Genomic DNA, 27178 nt, shown 5'->3' with positions numbered 1-27178 from the left:
AATTAAGAATACATTTATGGCATTCCCTCCCATTGCTCCCACCCAAGTCCAGCCCTGGGACCAAGAACTTTCCCTAGATTTTCTGTCCTACTTCCTTCCTTCCACGGATATCATCAGGAACTCCTGTGATGATTGCTGACCTGAAGCAGTGTATTGAGAGTAAGGGGCCCCTAGCACTTCCACGGGCTCAGGGTCTGAAGCCGTGATCAAAACTTGACAAGGCAAGGGGGCAGGTCCAATGAGCATTCCTGATGAAGTTGTGAAAAGGACCCGGGACTCTGGGAGGATGGGTGCAGAGATGTCTGCTTATGAGGGGTTTTAGAGTAGGAGACAACTGGGAGAAAAGAGGTGGAGTAGTTCTGATACCCTGCAGAAGGTCTCTTGTCAAGACCCGTATTTGTTCAAACCTACCTGGTTGGTGTCACTTCAAGTGGGAGTTAACCCTGTGACACCAGTTGTTCTAGTCCATTTAGCTGCTTAGTCATTGGGCTTTTTCTTCTTCTTCCTCCCACCAAGCTTATATGCCATTTATTTATTAACTCTCTCCTTGTGATTTTCTTCTTACCATATTTGACAGTCTCATAAATTCTGATAAAGCCTGCGGGATTTTTGGGAGATGATCTGTTTCTGGTTTCACTTCCTTTAAAATGTAGGTTATCTTCTTTGTCTGTCTTGGTTTTTCAATCAGTTGCTTCGTCTACCTTCTATAGACTTAACAATGTAAATTTAATCTGCTAGGTTAGAGAGACCAGCAAGCAAGGAAGAGCCTCTACCTTGAATTTGAGACATAAGTTACTTTGATAAGAGGATTTAAAAAATTCCCTTTTAACCACAGAACTCCGTTGGAAAGGACTTTGAAAGAAATGAAGAAAACCATCGTAAATGAAGACAGCAGCCTCATGGCCTTATATTGACTAGAGTGGAGTTTTATTACTGCAGTGTTTTGGAAGGACACTGTGCAGGATGTCTACTGAGGTCATTCATCAGGTTGAAGAGGCACTTGATGAAGACGAGAAGAAAATGCTGCTTTTTTTGTGCCGGGATGTGGCTGCAGATGTTGCTCCGCTTAATGTCAGGGACCTTCTGGATATTTTAAGTGAGAGAGGAATGCTGTCTGCCATGGGCTTGGCCGAGCTGCTCTACAGAGTGAGGCGGTTTGACTTGCTCAAGCGGATCTTCAAGATGGACAGAAAGGCAGTGGAGGCCCACTTGCTCAGGCACCCTCGCCTTATTTCGGACTATAGGTAATTCATCAGCAATTCCCACGGCTGGACCTGGTGGGAGGGAGGGAGGTGGTCTAGGCTTATGAACAACAGAAATGAGGACAGTAAGAGAAAGCAGTGATGTTACCTTCTTTACCCATAGATTCAACTGCCTTATGATGTTACTTCATTCCTTTGAAGTCTTTGAATTCTTAGAACATGTTTGTTTAAGTAATTGGGTAGAAGATCATAAAGAAAGTGGAAGGGCTGGGTAGCATGATGGATAGAATGATCTAGATAAGAATGACTAAGAGCTAGTAATTCTTGCCATCCTCTGATTGTGAGATCTGCGGCGGTCTTTCCTGGCTTATTTTCTGTGATGTCAGACTGATAGATTCTGAGAAAGGAAATAACAAGTCTGACGGTGGTCTTCCTGACCTTTGTAGAGCTCTGTGATCCCTCCTGAGTCCCCTCTGGTCTTTCCCCTGCTGAGGAGGTTAGTGAGGTGGGCTCCCATTCTGTGAGTTCCAGTGAGGTCCTTGCCCCCAGAGGCTCGATGGGCCAGGGGTGCAGAACGAACATCTCATCGATTAACCAGCTGTAGGCCCCCTTCAGTTCAGAGAGGAATGGTCCCTGGAGTCCCCTTTAGTTCAGACCGTCTTTGAGTTTTTCCTTCCTCCTGCTTACATACTACTCTCTTGGAGGTTCAGGGGAGTACAGCAGCCCCAAGAAAGGCTGCATTTCTGGAGAAAGGAAGATACCTTGTAACCTTAAATTAATGGTTCCTTTTTCTCCAGACCACCAGCCTTAAGTTATATCCATGATGCATAATTTGAAGAAGATGTGTATTATCAAGAACTATTTTAAGGAGAGTTGAAAGCGGCATAGGCCTTGGAAAGTGAAACTTGAGGTCTAGAGGCCTGTTTCAAGTCCCAGAACTACCAGTTACAGGCCACAAAGGCTGAGCCAGCCACTAATATTGCCTGGGACTTCCTTTTCCTACTTGTAAAGCTAAAAATAGTGAAACCTGATTTCACAAGTTTGTTGGTGTAATTGTAATAATTTAGTATGTGGAGTACTTTTAAAACTGTGAAGCCATCTACAAATGCAGGGGTTCATTATTATTGTAGTTATTCTCGATCATCTTCCACCTCCTCAGCTATCATGTAATGTCAGTAATGTTCTTAAATGTTCAGAAGCAGTGGGTTTCAGTGAATACGTTAGGGCACTCTCCATTTCCTGTCTCCTTGCTATGGTGAGTGTAGACAGTTCCTCAGGGCCTCTGGGCAGAGAGGCTGGGCAGCGGGATGCTAGATTCATCGATGCATCTGTTCAGTGGCCTTTCTTTTGGGTCAACATATACCAGGTGTTTGGTAAGTGCTAGAGCAAAATGAACGAAGCATCTTCTGTCCTCAAGAATTTGAGAGCCTAATTGGGAAAACAGCCTTCTAAGCAGTGATGACAACGTCCAGGCAATAATGCCAACCACAGGTGTCCTGGGAGCCCAGATAAAGCGTGATAGTGGCTCCCGCTGGAGCAGAGGTGGCTGAATCAGGAAGAACTTTCTAGACAAAGACATCTGTGGTCACAGTCCCCAGTCCCCAGGCTCTAGATGCCTTTCACCCTTTGAGTTCGAGAGTGGGCCAGGACATCCCAGGTATAACTTTGCTTTAGAAGCTTGTGACTCAAAGTATGGTCCCTGGGTCTGCAGCGTCAGCATCCCCTGGGAGCTTGTAAAACAGAGAAGACAAGATCACTTCGAATTCTATTTCTGTCTTCCATCTTAGTCATATATGTTCTTCACTTATATCATCATAACATCTGGGGGAAATAGGGGATTCTTTAGGGAAGTTTTTATTCTCTGAGTTGTTTTTAGAGCAGTTAGTTGGAAAGAAAGGTACTGTTTCCTATTGAAAGTAGGGGAAGGATGAATTTCCTTTTTGAGTTTTGTTAAGATATCTTCGTGAGGAGGCCTAGGCTTTCTGTTTTATGGGGGTGTATATCAGATGGGGGCCTGAACTAGCCTTTTAACCAATTATTGGCACAGCGGAGGCATCAGCTCTTGTTTTTCTCACTAGGATGGTATCTGAATTTACTGAAAATAACTTGTCTGGTTTACAGGGTGCTGATGACAGAGATTGGTGGTAATTTGGAAAAATCTGATCTGTCCTCATTATTTTTCCTCATGAGGGATTATACTGGCCGAGACAAGGTAGCCAAGGATAAGGTGAGTTTTCTTTTTCTTGTTCATGTTCCCAAGAGCCTATCAGAAGGTGGGGGGGTGATCTCTAGGGTGTGAAGAGAGGGACGTGGGTCCTTGAAGAGGGAGGCCCAAGCTGGGGGTGAAGGTAGGAAGCGAGAAGAGAAAGGTCTGTTTCTTAATAACATTGATAAGAAGAGAATTGGTTTCTCAATTGAGAGGAAATAGGGTGGCCTTGGGTGTTTCTCTCATCCTTGTATTTTATTCTTATTTCTGTAAAAGTCAGAGGCCTGATTTAGGTATCAGTTTCTCTCCCCCGTTTGACAGACCATCTGGGAGGGTTTGGAAGTCCCATCTGCTCACACTGAGGGCAAACAGGTGGGAAGTACGGGTCCACTCCCGACGGCGTCTATTTTCCCCCAGCTAGCTCAAGGCCAGTGTGAAGTCATTAGGCTCCGTGTGGAGATGAGGTGGGGGAAGGTACTTGTGACTCATGTATCCAGGGAATGGCAAAAACAGAGATTCAGGGTTGGAAGCTAGGTAGCAGTCAAGATCTCAGGGATGTTGTAATTGCTGGCAAAGTATTTAAATTCCTCCTGGCCCCATGTGATACTGCTGGCCTAAGGACAGGCCAAGAAAGCCTCAGGTCTCTAGATTATGAAAATATGTTCTTAAAGGACCTGCCTTTGAGGACTCTGGTAAGGTGTGGCTTGAGAATTTCCTCTTGTTCTTTAATCATTGGAGTTTGGTTCCTGAAATCTAGGCAGATAGGGTGACTGGATGCAGCCCCAACCATCAAATGCATCAAATGGGAAGGAAAATGAAAAAATAGAACTTCTATTTGGTGTCCCCAAATCAACTTATCTGCCAGTCATTTATATCAATTTCATGATGATGATTATTAAAAAAAAAAAAATCAAAAATAGAGCCTCAGTAATCAAATGTTAAACCGAAGGGAAATAAAACCCAAAGCAAAGCCTATTTCTGAAATGTAGTTCTTTCCTAATCTCTTTGGTCCAGGGCAAGTGAGTAGCAATATACCCTAACTTTTACATTTTGCCCCCTCAGACCTCCTGAGTCAGAATGAGTTGGAATGTCCAGCATTGACTAAAATATTTTAGGAACTTCAGAATTACATCATTGGGATTTTTCTAATAGAAACTTGCCCCCAGCTATCTTCTCTCTTCCTTTTTTAGGAAAGCCCTTAGAGTTTTTCAGTATAATTTCAGCCGGGCCTTTTGGAAGAATGGTACTTTTTTTTTTTATGTTATATTAGTCACCATACATTACATCATTAGTTTTTGATGTAGTGTTCCATGATTCATTGTTTGCATATAACACCCAATGCTCCATGCAATACGTGCCCTCCTTAATACCCACACCGGGCTACCCCATCCCCCCACCCCCCTCCCCTCTGAAACCCTCAGTTTGATTTCCGGAGTCCATAGTCTCTCATGGTTCCTCTCCCCCTCCGATTTCTCCCCCTTCATTTTTCCCTTCCTTCTCCTAATGTCCTCCATGCTATTCCTTATGTTCCACAGATAAGTGAAACCATATGATAATTGACTTTCTCTGCTTGACTTATTTCACTTAGCATAATCTCCAGTCCCATCCATGTTGATGCAAAACTTGGGTATTCATCCTTTCTGATGGCTGAGTAATATTCCATTGTATATATGGATCGTGGTACTTCTTGATGACATAAAATGGCCCATGTGTCTATCCCCAACCTAGGTACAGGTTGTCCACCAGAAGACTTAACCACCTCTTTCTCAATAAAATCCAGGAGTGTAATTTGCTCCTGGCCTTGGAGGGACTATAAACCAGAGAGGTCTGGTTTAGGATCACTGAAGATCATGGAAGGGGCTCCCCTTGTCACATTTTCTTGTGGTTACAAATCACACAGCCTGAGGTTTGCGTTTGGGGCTTAAGAGTCAGCCTTACTGACATTTTTTCTTGTTGGTTGCTCTCTCAGAGTTTCCTGGATCTCGTGATCGAATTAGAGAAACTTAATCTGATTGCTCCAGATCAATTGGAATTACTAGAGAAATGCCTGAAGAACATCCACAGAGTAGACCTGAAGACAAAAATCCAGAAATACAAGCAGTCAGGTAAGTAGGCCTCTCTCTGGCCTAAGGAAAGTACCCTGTGTATCCTAGGTTCAGTTGGTAAAGACTCATTTGTTGGATGAGTGGAGGGGACACAACCCGAGGGTCAACAGCCCCCACGAGCCTGTGGCTAGAGATCACATCCCTTTCCATCTTTCATATCCCAGATGTGCTGACTTCGTCACCCCATACCTATGATCACAGAGCCTCAGCCCTCTGCAAAATGCTGCCAAGAAGTTCTTAACATTCCAGCCTTCAGGAAATCATCTGCACCCACATTTTCTGCACAGGCTGGCCGCATTGTGGACATGCAGGGCTTTCGAGTGCATGCCGAGCCCTACTGTCTTGCTCCAGTCTTGGGCCTGACCCCCATCCAACTCTGGGTGGCATCCTGTCACTGGGATCCCCTAGCTGCCCTGTGTGTCCTGAGTTTCACAAAACCTCCTCATGGAAAAGGGTACCTTTGCTCCCTCCATAAAGGGGACCAGACTCACAGTGGCCTTCTGTCTCATGCCACCCTTCCCCCATTGTCTTTTAGACTCAGCCTCAGCATGGGCTCTGTTAGCAGTCCACCACCTCCATAGAGTCACAGCCTAAAGGGCATGTCTGAGACCCAGGGATCTACAGACCCCTCCTCCCCCCAGATGACCGATAAAAGATCAAGGGTTGGTGTAGCATTTTTAGTCCTTTCTTAATGACAGTGGGAGAATCATCTGAGCTGATATTTTGAATTTAGTAAGGTAGTTAGGTAAAGTTTAGGGTATTTTGGAAGGTGGATGATTGACTCTGAACTGAGCCATTGTTGACTATTCATTTGACAATAACTTGTAAATCTTAAGTCAATACCTTTCTTCTGCTTACAGCTCAAGGAGCTGGGACAAGTTATACAAATGCACTCCAGGCAGCATTCCCAAATTTGAGTCTTAAGGATCCTTCATGTAACTTAAGGGTGAGTCTGGAGCAAATGTACGGAATTCCAGAAACGGTTTCAGAACTTTGATAAAAATGTACATATTCTCACAGCATGTACTTCATTTAATGTCTGAGAAAATGTGATAGAAATGTGCATTTGAAAAAATATGTATACCTTCTTATGATTACAAAGCTAACCTGTGTTCATTGAGAGAATTTGGAAAATACAGAGAAATGTAAAAGACGTAAAATAAATCACTTCTATCCTACTATCTAAAGATAACCACTGTTAATATCTTGGCAAATTTCCTTCTAGTCTTTTTTCTACGCGTGTTTGTGTATCTACACATACAACTGAACTTTTTTTCATTGTTCATTTGTTCTTTAGAAAATTTAGCTTTTTAAATATAAATAAGTAGGACATACTCATGAACAAAAATTTCAAGATGTACTAAAAGAATTTTTAAAGTACGTTTTCTGTTACCTCAGTTCCTTTCCCCACAGGCAGCTGTTGTTAACCATTTTCTTCTGTAAACATCCAGAGATAGTCTATGCACATATCATATTTCACTTTTGATTTTTTCTTTTTGTACAAATGGTAGACCACTGTGCCCATTGTCCTGAGCTGAGAATTCTTGGAAATTGTTCCATATGAATCATTTGGGACCACCTCTATTTAGTCATTGTTTTTAATGGGTGCATATGGTTCTACTTTCTGAATGTATCGCAGTGTGTGTAGCCCTTTCTTCTGTTTGTGTATTTAGATCATTTCCAGTCTTTTGTTACTACAATGATTCAAAATAAATATCCTTATATTTACCTCTCTGTGCATTTTCTTGTTATTGAATTTAACGATTTCAGCATTAGTGTTTTTGTTATTGAGTTATATTACTGAGTGAGTGATTTGTGACCATAAATATCACATGGTCCCTTCTGGTTGTTGTGTTATTAAATGGTGCAAAGTATTACCATAATTGTTCTTGGTTAGTTTTTTATCTCGAGAAGTTAATCCTAGTATAATATCCTCATCCACATAAAGATATGTGGAATTTGTAGTCAGGCCTTAGGTCACAGTGCAATTTCATGGTTAAATTATAAAAGCTTTCATAAACATGTGTGAGGAAAACATTAACTACCCTAGTAATAGAAATAGTTTTATGAAGAATGTGAGCTGTGAGAGATAACCCTGAGCAATAGAATTTCAGAGCTAAAATGAGTATTAGGGATTATATTGTCCAACCGCCTCATTGAACAAATAAGGAAATTTAGGCCTAAAGTACATCAGGTGATTGCCCACCTCTACGGAACACCAGAACTGGGCCCAGTCCACACTCCTTCTTCTATACCGTGGTATATTTAATAAGCTATATACCAGTCATGCCATGGCTTATCTGTCATTTTTTTAAAGAATCAAATATACTTCCTTTTTTCCTTCTGAATCTCTGTGATACTAGGTCATGAAACAAAATTGATTTAGGATTCAGATCCAGATTTTCTGAGCTTTTTCTACTACTGTATATCTAATATAAATTATACTGTCACTCTTGGTTAAAAGCTTGCCATATTTTTACTATTTTACTATTGTCTTTCTATTTTGTTGATGAAAGTAATTATATTCACTGTCTATGAGGCTATTGGGAACCCATGTGCTCTGTATTTAAATTTCTCCTTTAATTTGCTGTATTGATCTATGACCCTGATCATTAATTTGTTTAGTAAGCAGACACTGTGGCATACGGATTCAGCGAATTTCCCAGAAAATTAGGAGGTAAATACCTGGATGTTAACTCATGCAAGAGTGCAAAGTGCTTTAAAAATTATAGTGACATTAAATGACACATGACACAACATATTATAGAATAAAAATTTGTGTCACTCTGCAATACAATGCTTTTTAAAATCTAGCGTTGATTTGATGTTATATTTATTTAATAGCTGTGTAAATGTGCATGCACATCCATGTGGGGTTCCAAATTCTGTATAGTATTGTCAGCCTCTGGCTAAGTCACTTATTAGTGATAAAAGCAACTTACATGTTTTTCTTTAATTTAGACACAGAGACTTAGCTACAGACACAGCTTAATGAATAGTGTACTTCTCTCTTTTGGCTAGGATAGCTTCAGAGGAGAACTGTCATTTGAAAGCTGAACCTATCAGATGGTTGGCAGTATGTGGTAGATGTACCTTACAAAGGACCTGTCATCTGAGAAGAGAAAGGGTCGGTTCAATCTTTCATTCTCTGATTAATTTCATTCTAGCCCTCAGAATTGGTAGCTGATTTTTCTTTTTCTCTCTCTCTTTTTTTTTTTGGTAGCTGATATTTAAGAACCAAGCCCACATGTGGCTTATGTGCAGCTAGGCATTATAGAAACACAGTAACTAGACGTTATAGAAAAACAATAATATGCTAGCACTGTGCTAAGTGCTTTGTGTACATTTACTCTTCACAAAAAATTATTAAGATAGCTACTATTATTATCCTCATTTTGAAGATAAAGAAACAGACATGGAGGTTAAATAACTTGCTCAAGTTTACACACTTAGTGGCAGAATCAGGATTCATAGCCAGGTTTGTCTGGGCTAGAACTCCCCACTGTCTTTTTTTTTTTTTTTTTTTGAGTATAGTTGCTACAGAAACGTTACCTTAGTTTCAGGTGTACAACATAGTGGTTTGACAAGTTTATACATCATGTTGTGTTTACCACAAGTGTAGCTACATCCGTCTGTCACCGTACAAGTTAATATCATTGACTATATTCCTTATGCTGTGCCTTTTATTCCTGTGACTTATTCACTCCATAACTGGAAGCCTTCAACCCTTTCGCCCATCCTCCCACCCCCCTCCCCTCTGGCAACCATCAGTTTGTTCTCTGTATTTATAGGTCTGATTCTGCTTGTTTGTTTATTCTTTTTTTTTTTTAAGATTCCCCATATGAGTGGTATTTGTCTTTCTCAGTCTGACTTATTTCACTTAGCATAATACTTTCTAGGTCCATCCATGTTGTCGCAAATGGCACAGTCTCCTCCTTTTTTGTGGCTGCATAATATTCCATTACAGATCTATAACATCCCATATATATACCATTCCAATATTTATAATATGTTACATATATATGGTATATATACGTATGTTATCCATATCTGTTCTTTATTTTTTTTTTTTAAAGATTTTGTTTATTTATTTGACAGAGAGAGACACAGCGAGAGGGGGAACACAAGCAGGGGGAGTGGGAGAGGGAGAAGCAGGCTTCCTGCCGAGCAGGGAGCCCGATGCGGGGCTCGATCCTAGGACCCTGGGATCATGACCTGAGCTGAAGGCAGACTCTTAACGACTGAGCCACCCAGATGCCCCATATCTGTTCTTTATTGACAGGCACTTAGGTTGCTTCCATATCTTGGCTTTTGTAAATAATTCTACAATAAACATGGGGTACGTGTATCTTTTTGAATTAGTGTTTTATATTCTTTGGATAAGTACCCAGTAGTGGAATTAACTAGATTAAACAGTATTTCTATTTTTAACTTTTTGACGAGCCTCCTCCATACTGTTTTCCACAGTGGCCGAACAAATTTACATTCCCACCAACAGTGCCTAAGAGTTCCTTTTTCTCCACATCCTCGCCAACACTTTAGAACTCTCATTCCTAATCATACCGTGCATTGCCTCTGTGTTGAAGGATCAGGTGGAATGTCAACCTGATGTTCCAACAGCTTGTTCTGCCTTGGAGCTCTTATAGCAACTCTACAATACCATAACATCGGATTTTACTGAGTGTTTTCAAACATCCTAACAAGCTAATTTAGCATATTGCGTGTTCATTGTATTTTCGCTTTTTAAAAAGAAGAGTTTTTGCCTTGTTCTTTGGCTATAGAATATGGGATTTATGGCGTTAACTGCTCTTGCTATTCGTCTTTAGATAATTTAACTGTGAACGTGATACTTTTATTTTTTTCCTGGTAAAGATTCTATTGAGATATTTAAAGAGGTGTGATATAAAGTGCCTCCAAAAAAAACTAACAGGGGATATGACCTTATTCTTTATATTTGAAGCTCCAGAATGGGAGAAGTAAAGAACAAAGACTCAATGTGGGACAACTTGACCTTCAAAGTAAGGCCAATTTTTCTTTATATTCATTCTTTATAAATGCTTGATAACTCAAGTACATATTGTTGCATTTTTGGAGTTGGCCATTTCCTTTATCTACATGTTCTGATTAAGCTCTCAAAATAAATAGCAGTTAAATTCTTAAAATGTAGCCACTGGCGTTTCTAATTATTTAATGAATTAGCTTATTTGAATGTAAATACCTCCTACTCCATCAGCTTCATCATCTTGGCTATATTTTTAAGAGATGTGCTATTTATTCCTGAAGGCACTATAACCAGGCTATGTTAAACATTAATCTAGCCATGATAATGAATCATGTTAAACCAAATATCTGGCAGCAGGAAGAAGAAAGGTTACTAGGATATTGTTTTATCCTCATTTTTTTTAAATGATTTTATTTATTTATTTGTCAGAGAGAGCACAAGCAGGCGGAGCGGCAGGCAGAGGGAGAAGCAGGCTCCCCATGGAGCAAGGAGCCCGTTGCGGGACTCAATCCCAGGACCCTGGGATCATGACCTGAGCCGAAGGCAGACGCTTAACCGACTGAGCCACCCAGGCGTCCCTGTTTTATAGCTCATTTAATAAATCTACAGAGGACATCTCTACAGATGATATCCCCTTACTCCTAAAAAGAAAGAAAAAAATAGAATAAAAAACTAGTCATTTCAACCCCATACGATCTCTCTCTTATCTCTTAAAACATCAGCACTTGATCCCATAAGATCATTTTTAAAAAGTGTATTTCTTTTTTTTAAAAAAGATTTTATTTATTTATTTATATATTTGTTTGTTTATTTATTTGACAGAGAGAGACACAGCGAGAGAGGGAACACAAGCAGGGGGAGTGGGGGAGGGAGAGGCAGGCTTCCCGCTGAGCAGGGAGCCCGATGCAGGGTTGGATCCCAGGGCCCTGGGATCATGACCTGAGCTGACTGAGCCAGCCAAGCGCCCCAAAAAGTGTGTTTCTTTTGCTTGTCTCTCGTCCTCCTTGAAGTGAAGGCTGAGACTTGGTCTCATACTGTATTGTAGCGGATTGTGCTTCAGCACTTCTGGAGGCAGGGACTGGTAGGCAGCGAGGGAGGTCTCAGTCTTCCCTGAGGGGCTTGCAATTTGTCCCGCATGCAGTGGCAATTGTGAATGTTCCCAGTAGAGCAGTGGCCCATTGGGAGCCTTCTTTGTGTGGCAGGTCCCTTGCCAAAATCTTCTGAGTCAGCCTCCATGCTGTCTGCCTGCTCCTAGAAACTGAGAAGCATTTCGCCCAGATTTGCCAGATGGTACTGCTCATGCCTGTCATTCCCTACCTAGTCTTCTGCTCTCCAGCAAAAGCTCCCGAGAAGTGAATTTATTCCTGAAGTGACAGCATGTTTCTCAAAACACTGGTGAGGTGGTGAGAATTAGCATTCTGAAAGCTGTTTAAAAGGAAAACAGGAGACCTGGTAGATTTGGATAGGAATGAAAAACAGTTGGTGTTCTTTCCATAGCGCACCCCGATGGCAGGTTTCTCCTTAATTGTAATGATACTGGGTGTTATATGCAACTGATGAATTACTAAACTCTACATCTGAAACTAATGATATACTATCTGTTGGCTAATTGAATTTAAATTAAAAAAAATGTAATGACACAGGTGAGATGGGTAAGGCTCCCAGCACCGGTGGTGATCCTTCAGAGAGCTAGGGACCTGCTTTTGCCTAGACCTGGTTTATTGGCTAGTAAAGAAAAAAGCATTGGGGCACCTGGGTGGCTCAGTCGTTAAGTGTCTGCCTTTGGCTCAGGTCATGAGCCCGGGGTCCTGGGATCGAGACCTGCATCGGGCTCCCTGCTCTGCGGGGAAGCCTGCTTCTCCCTCTCCCACTCCCCCTGCTTGTGTTCCCTCTCTCGCTATATCTCTCTCTGTCAAATAAATAAGATCTTTAAAAAAAAAGAAAAAAGCATTTGTATTAATTTGGACTTCCAAATAGATTTTGACTGGATGATGATGATGTTGATCACTATAATTTATTAAGCTCTTACTAAGTGCCTTAACCCGAGATAGGCATAATACATAGATTATTTTGTGTGTTTTTTTTATTCTGTTAATCCATGATTGCTTAAATACAAAATGAAAAAGAGAAATTTCCTTTTAATCCCAAGTATCAGATGACCACTGTTAACATTTGATTTATATACCTTTAGACTCTTATTTTTAAGCATATATATGTGTAAGCATATGCACACAAATACGTATTTTTAAGTATGTGGGATTAATATTATCCATGTTATTCAATAACCCATTTTCACTTAATATACCCTGCATATCTTTTCATGTCAAATACATAAAGATCTTTCTTATCTTTTTTAACATGTATAGTATCCATTATGTGTACCATGATTTATTTAGCCAGTTTCATGTTGGTGGATTTTTAAGTATTTTTCTAGTTTGAGGCCATTATAAACAATTATTCGGTAGATATTTTTGCATACTTGCTCTATTATTTCCTTAGGATAAATTTCTAGAAGCAGAATGTTGGTTTAGAAAGTATTGCCAGGGGGCGCCTGGGTGGCTCAGTTGGTTAAGCGACTGCCTTCGGCTCAGGTCATGATCCTGGAGTCCCGGGATCGAGTCCCGCATCGGGCTCCTTGCTCGGCGGGGAGTCTGCTTCTCCCTCTGACCCTCCTCTCTCTCATGCTCTCTCTCTCTCTCTCAATAAATAAATAAAAATCTTAAAAAAAAAAAAAAGAAGGTATTGCCAGTTGTCCTTTAGAAAGACTGTTTCTTTTTTTTTTTTAATATTTTATTTTTTTGAAGTAATCTCCACACCCGATGTGGGGCTTGAATTTACAACCCCAAGATCAAGAGTCACATGCTCTACTGACCGAGCCAGCCAGGTGCCCCTAAAAAGACTATTTCAGCTTACACACTTGAAAGTACTCATTTCCCCCAAACCTTACAAATACTGGCATTGTCTTTGCTTGTCTTTAGACATTCTCATTTTTGTAACAATCTTATAAGGTAGATGTTGGTATGTTCATCTTTGGGATTTAAAAACAAAACACAACGAAACACCCTGAGACTTTAGGAGGAACCTTGCCTAAGATCACAGAGCTCCTCGGTGATGGTGCTGGGGTTTGAGCCAGCCATTTATGGCTTCAAAGCTGGTGCTTTCTCCACCTCTCTGAGCTAATAAAGTCGTTTTTAACTAATGTTATTGGCTTTAGGCTCATCTACATTTGCTAGGCTCACTGTCCTCTATCTTGCCATTGCCATTTTATTTTATGACCTCTGAATATCACTGGACTAAGAAAACATGGCCATCTGTTGCACCAGTGACAACTATAAGTAAATTTTCCCTTCTCTACAGTCTCTAAGGCTGCCCCTCTAGGTGCTGCCCACAGTTTCAGCATAGGGAAGAAAGCTATCGATATTGTTGGGTGGTGAGGTTATTGGATTCTCCGTATCTGTTTAAAAATTCATCAAGTCACCCGGTCCTCGCCTGGAGAAGGGCAAGGGAGAGCCCTTTTTCCCTTGCTCTTTAAGCAGTTTTTCTACCTACCCCCTGCACAGCATGGGGACTTGTGTTTTCTTATCAATTAGGTTCTTCAGTGTGTGGTTGGAACCATGGGGCTGAGTAGAGCAAAGAAGAGATAGTAAGGGGAAGAAAATAAGGGAAGAAAACAGCTGAGAAATAAAGAAACCCAGACAGCATGGGAGTGGGCTCAGTTCTCCTTCAGCTTTGTAAATGATTTCTCTCTCATCCCCCAGGAGAATCAGTGAAGGCATCCATCCAGGAATCAGGAGCATTTCTACCGCGGGTACAGAATAAATGATCTGATTTGGTATTGTACTGTATGCACAGTATCTGTGGAGAACACTGGCTGCTTTAAGATATCTGTCCGTTAATAATTCTCTGGGACAAGAATAGGATGCTGAGAGTGCCATTCTCCTGGGAACCCTCCTAACGAGGAACTTGGATAGAGCCAAGAGAAAAATGTTGATGTGGATTGCATTTGTGAACTTTGGAATGTGGGAAAATTCCAGAGCGGCAGTTCTCCTCTCAGCTGAGTGATTGCTGAATGTATTCGTAAGCAGTGACTCTGAACCTCGACTTGCTCTGGCTTCTTTTTTAAAGGCTGAAACCCCTTCTCCATAAGGAGGCAACAGAAGGCCTCCTTTTGTACTGGTTTGGAAAGATACCACTTGTATAACCTCAGGTTACTGTAGAAACATATGACCCATCCTTTCTCTCGGCTTTAAATTGTCTTCATCCTGCAGAGCTAAGTCATGTGTAATGAGACTGTGATTTTCATTAAAATTAAAACCCAAGACAGCTTGTCTTCAGCACATTACCTAAATAGAGAAAAAATGTGAAATTAATGGGAAATGTCAGCTATGGTGACTTCAGGCTGTGTCTATTGCATGACTCACCTGGCAACAGGAAGTTTGAGGAAATCCAAAAGAAAAGATGGTGTATGTGTGGGACCTTATGGAAACAGAGCAATGTCCAGGGTTTTTAACAATCCCTGCTTTCCTTTCCAGCACATACCAGAAGAGAGATACAGGATGCAGAGCAAGCCCCTAGGAATCTGCCTGATAATCGATTGCATTGGCAATGACACAGGTAGGTATGGATGCTGCGGATTAACTGATGCCCCACGGTGAGGTCACGGTGAGCCCAGACAAGCTGTGTCCATCAGTGATCAACACTACCTGTTACAACAAACCGCTGCGGAAGCCTATGGCTTCACATAGCGAGGGGTGCTTTCTCACTCATGTCACAGCCTAGTGTGCACTGGGCTGGAGTGAGCTTCGTTCCATGTCATCGGTCAGTGACTTCATCATCTGAAACCTTGGGGTTTTCCACAGGATCCTCTGTATCTGGCTGGTGGATGAAGGAAGTGCGTGGAGGATCTCACAAGAAATTTTAGGGACCAGTACCGAAAGTGAGGTGCATCATTTCCATCCACATTCCATTGGTCGAACTCACTCCTGGGGCCCCACCTAACTGCAGTAGACAAGGAACTCAGCCTGGCTGCATGCCAGGAAGAAAGGGAAGGGGATTTGGGGAGTACAAAGCATTGTTTCTGGTACAATGGTGTGGTTGGCCGAAAGTTGGGGAGCTTCAGTCTTGCTTTTTCATGCTGGATGCTGTGGCAGGGAGGGGTCCTGGGATCCAGAGTGGGGTTTAAAATGGAATGCTTTCTGGCTTCGGTGTTCTCAGATGTCCCATCACTTCATATAGCTAGACTATGAAAGCTTTTCTGGGGAAAAATTAAAAAATATTGTAAATGTGTGTTCACTTGGAGGCAGTGTGTTACTTAGTTCTGCCACCCTGTCCTTGGGTTGTGTGCTACTGTTTGGATCTGGACTGATTCTCTTGCTCAATTGTTGTTGGATGTCCTATTCAAACTGAATCAATCACTGGTGGTGCGTCAGAGAGAATAAGAATCTCATGGTGAAAGAGCATGTTTAATTATTTATCTCTTCCTCCGAAGGGTTGATCATCACATTTCCACAGTTTTCTTGCTTTTCAGAATTCTTGGAATGAGTCAGATCTGTCTTTTAGGCTCACTTAAAATGTTACCATGGTGAGTTGTATGGGACGAGAATCTAAGAGAAGGTCAAATTAGCAAATATTAGGTTGAATTTCCCAGGACTTCAGTTATGATCTCATTTTTCTCATGTCCTATTTTTGGTTAGATGTGAGACATGCTGTCTCCTCAGCTATAGTTAAGTGTCTTTTCTCTCTTAGCCATTAGTACCAATATAAGAATGAGAAAATATTTCCTCAATGAGTAACTTCCTGCTTTAAAAGAGAGTATTTGTCTTCCACTTTCTATTATAATCAGTTTTGTTTCATTTGTGCAGTTCCCAATTGCAGGATGTGTATCTGTTGTATGAAGAGAATCATAAAGCCATGACCTGCTGTGAATTTGTGACTAAAACCCAGTGTCTGTGTTTACTTCCCTTGCTGAGTTATGGGCCTCTTGTGTGCCAGGATTGAATGTGTATTTGTGTTTTCCTGTATTATAGGAGCATGGTCAGAGTTGGGTCCTGGAATATGACCGTGTGGGTTTGAATCATGGCTCTGCCATGTCCTGGCATGTGACCTTGGACAATTTTCCTAGCCTCTGTAAGCCTCAGTTTCTCTTCTTCTTCTTTTTTTTATTTTTTAAAGATTTGAGAGAGAGAGAGAGAAAAAGTGCGCGCGCACGCGTGTGCACAAGTTGGAGGAGGGGCAGAGGGAGCAAATCTTCAAGCAGACTCCCTCCTGAGCGCAGAGGCTGACCTGTGGACTTGATCCCATGACCCATGAGATCATGACACATGAGATCATGACTTGAACGGAAACCAAGAGCGGGACACTTAACTGACTGCACCACCCAGGTCCCCCTCAATTTCTCCTCTTCTTTTTTTTTTTTTTAAAGATTTTATTTATTTGACAGAGAGAAACACAGCGAAAGAGGGAACACAAGCAGGGGGAGTGGGAGAGGGAGAAGCAGGCTTCCCGCCGAGCAGAGAGCCTGATGCGGGGCTCGATCCCAGGACCCTGGGATCATGACCTGAGCCGAAGGCAGACGCTTAACGACTGAGCCACCCAGGCGCCCCTCAATTTCTCTTCTATAAAATGGTTAGATAACAGGACCTACCTCTTGGGGAGGCTGGGAGAAGTGAATGAATTCACACTTGTAAAGGGCTTACAGCCCATACATTACTATTTCTACAGCAAAATGAATGGATATTCACACTAAGTGGAATAAAGACTATCAATAGCCTCTCATCGGTTTAGGAAAGGTTTTGCCACAAAATGAATCAGGGAAAAGAACTTAAGGTTTTCAGAGCTTTTGGGGTTTCTGAATTGTGGATAAGGAGTTGCGGATATGTGGAAGAGTACTTTGAGGCTGCCTGAGGGACCCTACAAGCATCTTTGACATGCAATAGACAGGTTTATTATTGATATTGTTTTCTTTTAAGAAAAGCTAGTCCAGAAGGAATTACTAGTAACCACTTGTATTTAAAAAGAAGATATCTAGGGGCGCCTGGGTGGCTCAATCGTTAAGCGTCTGCCTTCGGCTCAGGTCATGATCCCGGGGTCCTGAGATCAAGTCCCGCATCGGGCTCCCTGCTCAGTGGGAAGCCTGGTTCTCCCTCTCCCACTCCCCCTGCTTGTGTTCCCTCTCTGGCTGTGTCTCTCTCTGTCAAATAAATAAATAAAATCTTTAAAAAAATATAAAAAGAAGGTATCTAAAAAGTAGTTTATAAGTTTGAGTGAATGTAGGTTGTCCATTAAACCCCCTTGGTTGGTCTATGGAAACAAATGAAGAGTCAGACTTATACGAAGCTGACTCTACCACCCGCTTCCTAACTCACTCGTTCTTCTGTCCTTGTTTATGATCATCCCCCTACTTGGGGGTGCCTCCCCTTTCTTCTGTTTTGTCAGGCCCCTGCCTGAATTATACCTTTACTACAGTCTCATCTCCAGGTGTCTCAGACTGCACTGACGGTCCCTCCTTTGACCGCTTATTGTACCTAAAATCCCACTGTACTGTGTGACATGTCAGTCATTGTTTTGTGCATATTTATAAGCTCCCCAACAAGATGATAGGCTCCTTGAAGGGCAGGTACCTCATCTGTATTTCCCAACATGAAATACAGTGTTTCTGCAACATAGGGAGAGGAACTTTTTAAAACATGAGTTTTGGAGTCAAGTGAATTTGAGAAATGATGAATAGTTTGTTCCTCCTTTGGAGATTTGCATATTGGTCTTAAAGACTGAGCGACTAGTCCTCCTGTAAAGAAGCTTAAGTCTTAACATTACATTTCCCATTTATGTTTGACTTCAGAACTCCCCTTCTCATTAAGAATATCCTGCCAACTGTGTTCCATTTGTATATCTTTTTTTTTTTTTAATATTTTATTTTTTTATTTGTCAGAGAGAGAGAGAGAGAGCACACAAGCAGGGGGAAGCAGTAGAGGGAGAGGGAGAAGCAGGTTTCCTGCTAAGCAGGGAGCCCGACTCAGGGCCCAGGACCCCGGGATCATGACCTAACCAACTGAGCCACACAGGTGACCCCGTTTGTATGCTTTATTATAATTAGAACTGGGCTCATACAAGGTGCTCATTAAGTAGTGGTAAATAGACTGATGAAACACTCCCTCTTTCTTATTCTATACATTGATTTAATGGACTTCTTTTTATAGATTGTGGCAAGATTAATGCAAACTTGTTTTATTTTAAGATTTTATTTTTAAGTAAACTCTACACCCCAGGTGGGCCTTCACCTCATGATCACATGCTCTACTGACTGAGCCAACCAGGCACCCCAACGTGAGCTCATTTTAGATGAAAACAAATTCTAAATGAATGGCTTCATGACTTTTTACTGTGTATAGTTTTTTTTGGATTTCATCTCAATTACCCCCAAACCTGTAGGTGGTGCTGACCCTAGCCCTTGTCCTAACTGCAAGGCCACATGAAAACTCATCATTTTGGGAAGTTGGGGTTTACAGAGATAGCGCTGGGTCAGGAGTGGGGTTTCCAGGGCGGGTGGAAGGAGAAGTGTGACTTCTGCAGTCGTTGAAGTTTTATTTTCCAAACTCAGCATCCAAGTTTTTCTTCCCCTATTTGAGGGAAATGACAAGGCAGCTCCTGTGATAAATGGGACACAGAATCTGACTGCTCCCAGCGCATCTTAATGTAGGCTAGAGAGACTTCCCTGTGGAGGTCCCTTCTAAGGAGAAACTTCCATGAGAGAGATGCGCTGCAGGCTCCGTGATCTGTGGTGAAATGGCTGCCTTTCTTTTCCTTTCTTTCTTTTTAAGATTTTATTTATTTATTTGACAGAGAGAGACACAGCGAGAGAGGGAACACAAGCAGGGGGAGGGGCAGAAGGAGAAGCAGACTCCCCCACAGAGCAGGGGGCCCGATGCTGCGGGGCTCGATCCCAGGACCCCGAGATCACAACCTGAGCTGAAGGCAGACGCTTAACCGACTGAGCCACCCAGGCGTCCCTGCCTTTATTTTCTTTAAAACTAATATCTGACATTTGAGTAAGCACTCATAGTTGCAAAGTGTCTTTACAGACATCTCCCCTGATCCTCACAAGCACCTTTTGAAGAACATGGTATAGGCATTAGTATTAATCACATTAATTACAGATGAATAAGCTAAGACAGTTAATTTGTTCAAACTCACACCGTCATTACTCCCTGGATCTTATAAATCAGACCGGGCTATACCCATGTTCTTGCTGGCCCAAGAAAGAAAGTTGCAAATGCCAGCTAGCATCAGCCCTCCCTATCTGATAGAAGAAAGAGGTGACAGGGGCGCCTGGGTGGCTCAGTTGGTTAAGCCACTGCCTTCGGCTCAGGTCATGATCCTGGAGTCCCGGGATCGAGTCCCACATCGGGCTCCCTGCTCAGCGGGGAGTCTGCTTCTCCCTCTGACCCTCCCCCTTCTCATGCTCTCTCTCTCTATCTCATTCTCTCTCTCAAAATAAAATAAAACAAAATCTTTAAAAAAAAAAAAAAAAAGAAGAAAGAGGTGACATTATGGGAAATCTCGACTATGATGACTTCCGGCTGTGTCTCCTGAGGTGACTGGGCGGCCAGAGGCTCCATCTTGGTCTGAGGTCCGTCCAGATTTGCTGTTCTTACTGGCTTTGGGGGACATGTCACGTTTTTGGCTTCACCTCCCCTTTATTCTTCTTTCTCCTGTCCTATTAGGGAAGCACTTCCTGCCCCAGACATCAGATTCCCATCCCCTTCCTAGCCCCTCTGTTGGCGTAAGTTAGTTTTTCCAGGACCAGGCAAGGCTCCGACCCAGCAGATAGGTAGAGGAGCCAGGATTGAAACTCGGATCTCGTGATTCCAAGACGGGTTCCTCTTTGGCTGGTGCCATGCAGCTGCCTGCTCACTGTTGTGTGACATGCCCCACTCTGGCCAGAACCCACAGGGAACCCAGAACAAGGAAAGAGATGGAAGGCACGGGACAGCCCTTGTTCTGTCCCTGACCCCGGCATACCATCTCGGAAAGACAGACTATGGCTTTGCTTCGAGGACTTTGATAAGGGAGGAAATCTTATGAGTGAGGCGAGGGTTTTGAGGGAAGTGAGTCAGTCTGAGGGAAGTAAACAATAGCTTTGAGTCTGGTGTTTCCCTGTTTGCTTCTGCCCCCTGGAGGAAAGAATACGCCATGACATGAGAGTCCTCGAAGACTTGCGAATCAAACAGTAGTGATGGAACTGGGGTCCTTGTCTGGATGCTCTTTGTCCAGTCCTGTGTTCCAACCTGGGCACAGTACTGGGTATGGAAGGCTTGCCTACACCTGCTGAGGTGAAGGCCAGGGGGCAGTGCTGGTGGGCTTTTTCTACCACACTGAGATCCTGTGGGGATGAGTGAGCTATTATTAGCTTCTCCAGCAACCTGTGTATCATGTCCTTCATTTCCCTCATAATATTTATTTATCATAGGGTTTTCAGGAGATTAGCACCTTCTTTATATCCCTCCATTATTATGTGATATATAATTCTTTTTTTTTCACCCTTACCTGTGGGCCAGACGAAAAGGACGTAGCCCAACTACATCCTTAAGTAATGGTCATTATCATTCCCTTTTCCTGATTTACCTGGTGAATTATTTATCTAATAATGTGTACAAATCACTCCAAAATTTAATGGCTTAAAATAACAATATTAATTTATTTATATCTCTCACAGTTTCTGTGGAGCAGGGATTTAGGGGTAGCTTAGCTGGGCTGTTCTGGCCCAGAGTCTCTTGGCAGATTGTGGTCAGATTTCAGCTAGGGTCATCCAAAGGCTTGATTGGGATTGAAGGATCCTCTCAGGTGGCTCGCTCATGTGGCTGTGAAGTTGGTGCAAGGCCTTAGTTCTTCTTCATGTGAGCTTCTCCACAAGACTGCTTGAGTGTTCTCATGACATGGTGACTGGCTCCCCGCAGAGTGAGCTGTTCAAAAGAGAGAAAGAGCCAGGTAGAGGCTGTATCCTTTTTATGATCTAGCTTTGGAAGTCACATAGTATCCCTTTTGCCCTATTCATTAGAAATGAGTTACCAAGCATGGTCCACATTCAAGGGGAAGGGAATTACACTCTTTTTAAGGAAGGAGTGTCAAAGAATTTGCGGACGTATTTAAAACTGCCAGATCTGGTAGATGTGGGGCCACGATTAATCCCAGCTCTCCCGAATGGGAAGTTCTACTAGACCCAATATGAACATATCCAGGGACTGCCCATGGGCTGGGTGAATTAAACTCAGAGCACTGAGGAGAGCTCTTATTTGTCCAGTGGCCAGTTTTTCCAGCTTTTTGTTTACCCAAGGCTGTGTTTCTTTTTCTGTCTTTCCCTTTGTAGTTCCTGTTGAGAAGCCAGAAGAGAAATTGTGATAGCTAACTTTGACTTTTATAGTTTATTAGTGGTTGGTAACGTTTGCAGGGCAGAAAGGCTGAAACTCTTGTTTCCATTTAATGCAGAGAGTTGACAGTTTGTGCAAACAGTTACGTGGTGATTTCAGCGGAGTCATTTCTCTCTCCTTTCTGTGATGCCTGCGCTCGTATGAGATGGGACCCTTTTGTTCCTTGGTAGAAGTTCTGTCTGTTCGGCTTACTAGTGTGTTGTTTGATTTGGGGTGGAGGCAGTGGTAGACTTCTGGAAGACCATATCCCAGGGGATGAAGAGAGGTGGGTACCTAGTCATGAGACATGGAGAGAAATCCAGAGAAGTTGGCTAAGGGTTTGGGTAACAATCTGAATTTGGAGATGCCTGTTTAGCTTAGGGGATAGTAGTTTTTCTGCTCTGCAAATGAACTAGGAAATGGAGGCATCCCTCAGACAAGGAACAGAAACTTAATGGGTTACTCAAAGGGATGTGGAATTTTTAATGAGGAAGAGAAAGATGTATCTGTCTCTGCTATTAGAAAGATTTATAACAAAGCAGGAGACTGTATTTACCTCTCTGATGGAGGCAAACTGAGCAGATGGGAAAGAAATGGACTAGGTAGGCTATAGAAATTTCTAAAAGATGGAAACAAGATTTTTTAAACAAGGGAATGGAGCCCCAGGAGCTTTATTTGTATTATCTCATTTAATCCTCACAACACGCTCACAGGGTGGGTATCATCACTTCCATTTAAAGCTAGGGAGACCCACTTCCTTAAGGTCATGCAGCCCACAGGTGTGGTAAGGTCAGTGTTAGAAGGCAGGCTTGTCTGGCATAAAGTCTGCCTTTTCCACTGCCTTCCACTGTTTCTGGAGGCAAAGTCAATCCAGGATTCCTGGAAACTAGGAGAGGAATTCTTGGGGGCACGACAGGGAATCTTGGATTCCACTGCTCAGAGGTAACAGGGGAAGCAGGTCATGAGAGGAACTGGGGAGTCTGGAAATGGTCACAACTTAGACGTAGGGGCCTCTGTATCAGCCCACAGCCTGGGGAGTTGAGGGAACGCATGACCCGGGCCGTCCTCTCTGCAGCCATTTGGATCTAGATTTGGATCTATGCTCTGCAGATGCAACCATTTCCTACATACTTGTGTGTTAGTTTAAGAAAGAGCCTTTTGAAAAATCCCCAACTTTGTTTTGGTTGAAGAGAAAAAGTTTTGTTCCCCCTTTGGTTACACTGGACTAGAAGTGGGCTCAGTCTGTGCCTGTGGCCAGATGTGGAGGTAGCCTCTGGCAGGGACAGATCGGAACTGAGAACCTGGGACACGAATGTCATGTGTTTCAGGTTGATTTCTTCCTGCCCCATGCTTAGGTCCTTCAAAACCTCAAAGTATGGCACAAAAGCGAAATGGATAAGTAGTGGAGATCGGACTGTGCTTAGGGTTGCTACCCGGTTCCTCTTAAGCTTTTCTCACCCTAGTGTTGTTTTCTCTGTGTGTTTGTTTATTTTATCCAGAGTTTCTTCGGGACACCTTTACTTCCCTGGGGTATGAAGTCCAGTATTTCTTGTATCTGAGCATGGACAGTATCATCCAGATTCTTCGCCAAGTTGCCTGCATGCCCCAACACCAAGACTACGACAGCTTTGTGTGTGTCCTGGTGAGCCGAGGTGGCTCCCACAGTGTGTTTGGCGTGGATCAGACACACTCGGGTTTCCCTTTGGATCATATCAGGAGGATGTTCATGGGAGACGCATGCCCTTCTCTCTTAGGGAAGCCAAAGCTCTTTTTTATTCAGAACTATGTGGCATCAGAGGACCCGCTGGACAACGGCAGCTTGCTGGAGGTGGACGGACCAGCCGTCAACAATGTGGAATCCAAAGCCCCGCAGCCTGGGCCAGGCACCATTCACCGAGAAGCGGACTTCCTCTGGAGCCTGTGCAAGGCGGACGTGTCCCTGTTGGAACAGCCCTACAGCTCTCCGTCATTGTACCTGCAGTGCCTGTCCCAGAAACTGGGGAAAGAGAGGTGAGCCCCCTGGGTAGACTGTGGCCCATCCCTGGACCGCTTGTCTCTTTTCTTGCTACCAAGATGGAGATGGCCACTGTGTCACCTTTGATGCTCTTCTCTTCAGGGAGAAAGGACTTTTCATTCCGTGTTGGAGTTGCCTTAGGAGGAGGCACATTTTAGGAATGCTTTGTGCTTCAGGAGGTCACTTGCTAGTCAGCTTGTAGTTTGATCTTGTTCTTCAAAATAAATTTTTAATTGTTTTTTTTATTACAAAAGCAGTACATCCTCCTTATCGAAAACAAAAACAAAAACCATGAAATATAAATGCCGAAAGCCGAATATACCAAGCAGTTATAGTCCTACTTATCAGAATCGATCTCTGTTGGCCATGTCTTGGTGTATTGCCTTCCAGATCTTTTTTGGATACCTGCACAATCATATCTAAATGTTTTTTAAACCAAAATGGAGTCATCATCTACGATTACTTTATAATCTGCCTTTAGTTGGTGTGACGGTCTATCACATACATTTTACATGTCAGTAGTCTACAGCATCATTTTAATGTCTGTGGAGCAGTCTAGAATATGGCTATGGCATACTTAACTTGACCCATTTTCAGTTGTTGAAAGGTGTTTTGCTTTCATAAAAGGAAAGCGTTCAGTATCTTTGTAGCTCAGTATTCGTGCTTATCCATACTGTTTTCTAGAGGAACATTTTCAGAAGAAGAATTGCTTGTTAAACGACATGCATTTTTAAAGGCTTGGATGCATCTTATCATATTGTTCTCTAGGACAGTTGTACCTGCTCTGTAGGAGAGTGCCTGTGTCCCCAAATTCTGCCTCACACCGCATGCTGTTTTATTTCCCTGTCCCGACAGTTTGATAGGTGGCAAATGGTACCTGACTCCCCACGTCTGGAAGTCTTTGTTATACAGACATTTCTGATGCTTATTGGCAAGAATACTTTTCTAAGGGAAACCTCGGTGATCTGGTTTTCATTTAAGAAGATTATTCCCATGTAAGATTAGCAGTCGTTTTTCAGTTGTCCCCTCATTACAATTTAGAATGAAGTTTCAGAGCCGTGTGTGAAATGCATGTTGTAGCTCTGGAGACCCCAGGAATATATCGCATGGCCTGTGACACCCGTACCCCCAACCCCTTCAGTTGTGGCTCAGCAGCAAGGAGTGGGCTGGAGTAGAAATGACTCAGCCTTCCATGGGCCAGCAGTGTTCTTGGCATCCATCCTGCATTTGCATAGATGATCCAGACGCGTTATCATCCGGGAGTACCTGGAGTGTCTCCAGGGTAAGACTCGGCTGCCCCTTGGGTGAGGGGACTGTGGTCATTGGGCCAGAGTGGTGCCAGCGGGTTTGGATCACTCACTAAGCAGCCTGTAGAGCATTTAAAAAGGAATGATTTCAACGCACTGTCACATTTGTTGGCTCATTTCACCCTAACGGCGATCTGTCTCCTCTTTGATATTTGCATGGCATTAATTTTTGCCTTTCTCATTCCCTCCAGAAGACGCCCACTCCTCGAACTCCACATTGAACTCAACGGCAGTGTGTATGATTGGAACAGCAGAGTGTCTGCTAAGGAGAGGTACTATGTCTGGCTGCAGCATACTCTGAGAAAGAAGCTTATCCTCTCTTGCAAATGAACAGCCAAAAGCCTTTCGTAGCCCTGCCGTCTCCACCACTAGCCAGAGGTAGTTTTCAAGCGAGTCTATGTGTCATGTGGGGAAGGTGAGGTCCCATAGGTGCCGAAATGAGCCTCTGTGAGGAATGTGGTCAGGAGGGTGTGTTTGAACCAAAGCCTCTGGATGGAAGGCTTTGGCTTCTGTTGCTGAAAGCATGTCAAGCCTGTGTTAGGAAGGAAATGGCTGTGAAACCCGAAAAAGGACTGGTTGAGTTGGGTGCCTCAGGATTATGTTGCCTTCCTTCGTGCGATCAAGTAAACCAGAGCCACGGAGCTAGGGTTGTAGATACACAGTCTATTAGCCTGTAGGTATCCATGCTCCAATAGAAAAGTTAAAAAAAAAACAACAAAAAACCACAACAAGGAAACATAACATACACTTAAACTCTTATGTACCGCCAGCCACCACAGTTAACGTGCAATTTTTTTTCTGTACCCAAGAAAAAGTGTCTGAATGTGAAGACTGGGTGGCTGTCCTCCTCCGTTCAGGTTCCTATGACAAAGTACCGGAGACGGGAGGGCTTAGAGAAACACCTACTTCTCGCGGTTTTAGAGACTGGGAAGTCCAAGATCAAGGCGCTGGCAGGTCTGGTGTCTGATGAGGACCCGCCTCTGGGTCTGCTGGTGGCCATGTTCTTGCTGGGCCCTCACATGGCAGAGGACAGAGAGAGGAAGCAAGCTGTCTTGTGATGGTTCCTCCTTCATGACCTAATTGCCTCAAAATGCTCTGTTACCTAATATCATCACACTGAGAGTTAGGGTTTCAACCTATGAATTTGGTGAGAAAATTAATTATGACAAAAAATTAATTATAACAAAGGTGGCAAGGATATGCAATGGGGAAAAGACGGTTTCTTCAACGAATGGTGTTGAGAAAATGAGATAGCTACATACAAAAGAGTGAAACTGGACCACTTTCTTAACTGTACACAAACACAAACTCAGAATGGATTAAGGACGTAAGTGTGAGATCAGTGCACAACCGTGCCTTTATAATTCAAGATTGCTTGTCTGTCTGAGACTCAAGTGGTATTTTACAACTAATCATGTATACCTTTCTTTCTCAGGTTTGATGGGATGACCTAAAAGCAGGACATTATTTAAAATATCATTTAAAGTTGAAAAAAAATTATTTATTTTTATATTTTTTGACTTGGTGTTAAATGGTGTGTATCTCTATGTGTAAATGCAGTAAAATATTTCAAGTCTTATATAATAGCCCCAAACTGAAAATTTGCCCAGTGTTCAGGAATAAGAGTATGGTAATGATGTTATGTTCACTGGTATTTTATGTAACCATTAAAATTATGTTTATAGGGGCGCCTGGGTGGCTCAGTCGTTAAGCGTCTGCCTTCGGCTCAGGTCATGGTCCCAGGGTCCTGGGATCGAGCCCCGCATCGGGCTCCCTGCTCCGCGGGAAGCCTGCTTCTCCCTCTCCCACTCCCCCTGCTTGTGTTTCCTCTCTCGCTGTCTCTCTCTCTCTGTCAAATAAATAAATAAAATCTTTAAAAAAAAAAAATAAATAAAATTATGTTTATAAATAATAAGAGCTTACATTGAGCTGTTATTAGC

The 27178-nt window shown here is 42.8% G+C and overlaps 1 protein-coding gene across 14 annotated transcripts in view; it reads left to right on the top strand.

Moving 5' to 3' along the window:
* Window positions 1–26916, top strand: part of CFLAR (CASP8 and FADD like apoptosis regulator) — a 43477-nt gene extending 16561 nt beyond the window's left edge. For 7 of the 14 annotated variants that reach the window (XM_032404717.1, XM_032404710.1, XM_032404672.1 and 4 more), the window contains 9 exons: window positions 836–1244; window positions 3324–3429; window positions 5378–5513; window positions 6374–6459; window positions 10474–10531; window positions 14274–14323; window positions 15048–15129; window positions 23417–23927; window positions 25430–26916. In XM_032404717.1, the coding sequence (XP_032260608.1) occupies window positions 964–1244; window positions 3324–3429; window positions 5378–5513; window positions 6374–6459; window positions 10474–10531; window positions 14274–14323; window positions 15048–15129; window positions 23417–23927; window positions 25430–25568 (1449 nt within the window). In that variant the 5' untranslated portion in view covers window positions 836–963 and the 3' untranslated portion in view covers window positions 25569–26916. Of the gene's footprint in view, window positions 1–738; window positions 1245–3323; window positions 3430–5377; window positions 5514–6373; window positions 6460–10473; window positions 10532–14273; window positions 14324–15047; window positions 15130–23416; window positions 23928–25429 lie in introns of all 14 variants that reach the window. The other 7 variants (XM_032404685.1, XM_032404679.1, XM_032404664.1 and 4 more) reach the window with 1 other exon arrangement.
* Window positions 26917–27178: the final 262 nt, after the last annotated feature.

Source organism: Phoca vitulina, unplaced genomic scaffold (genome assembly GCF_004348235.1).
Source record: "Phoca vitulina isolate PV1807 unplaced genomic scaffold, GSC_HSeal_1.0 scaffold1, whole genome shotgun sequence".
NCBI classification, from domain to species: Eukaryota; Metazoa; Chordata; class Mammalia; order Carnivora; family Phocidae; genus Phoca; species Phoca vitulina.
Note: the sequence above shows the minus strand (reverse complement) of the source record. Positions and strands in the feature narration are given on the sequence as shown.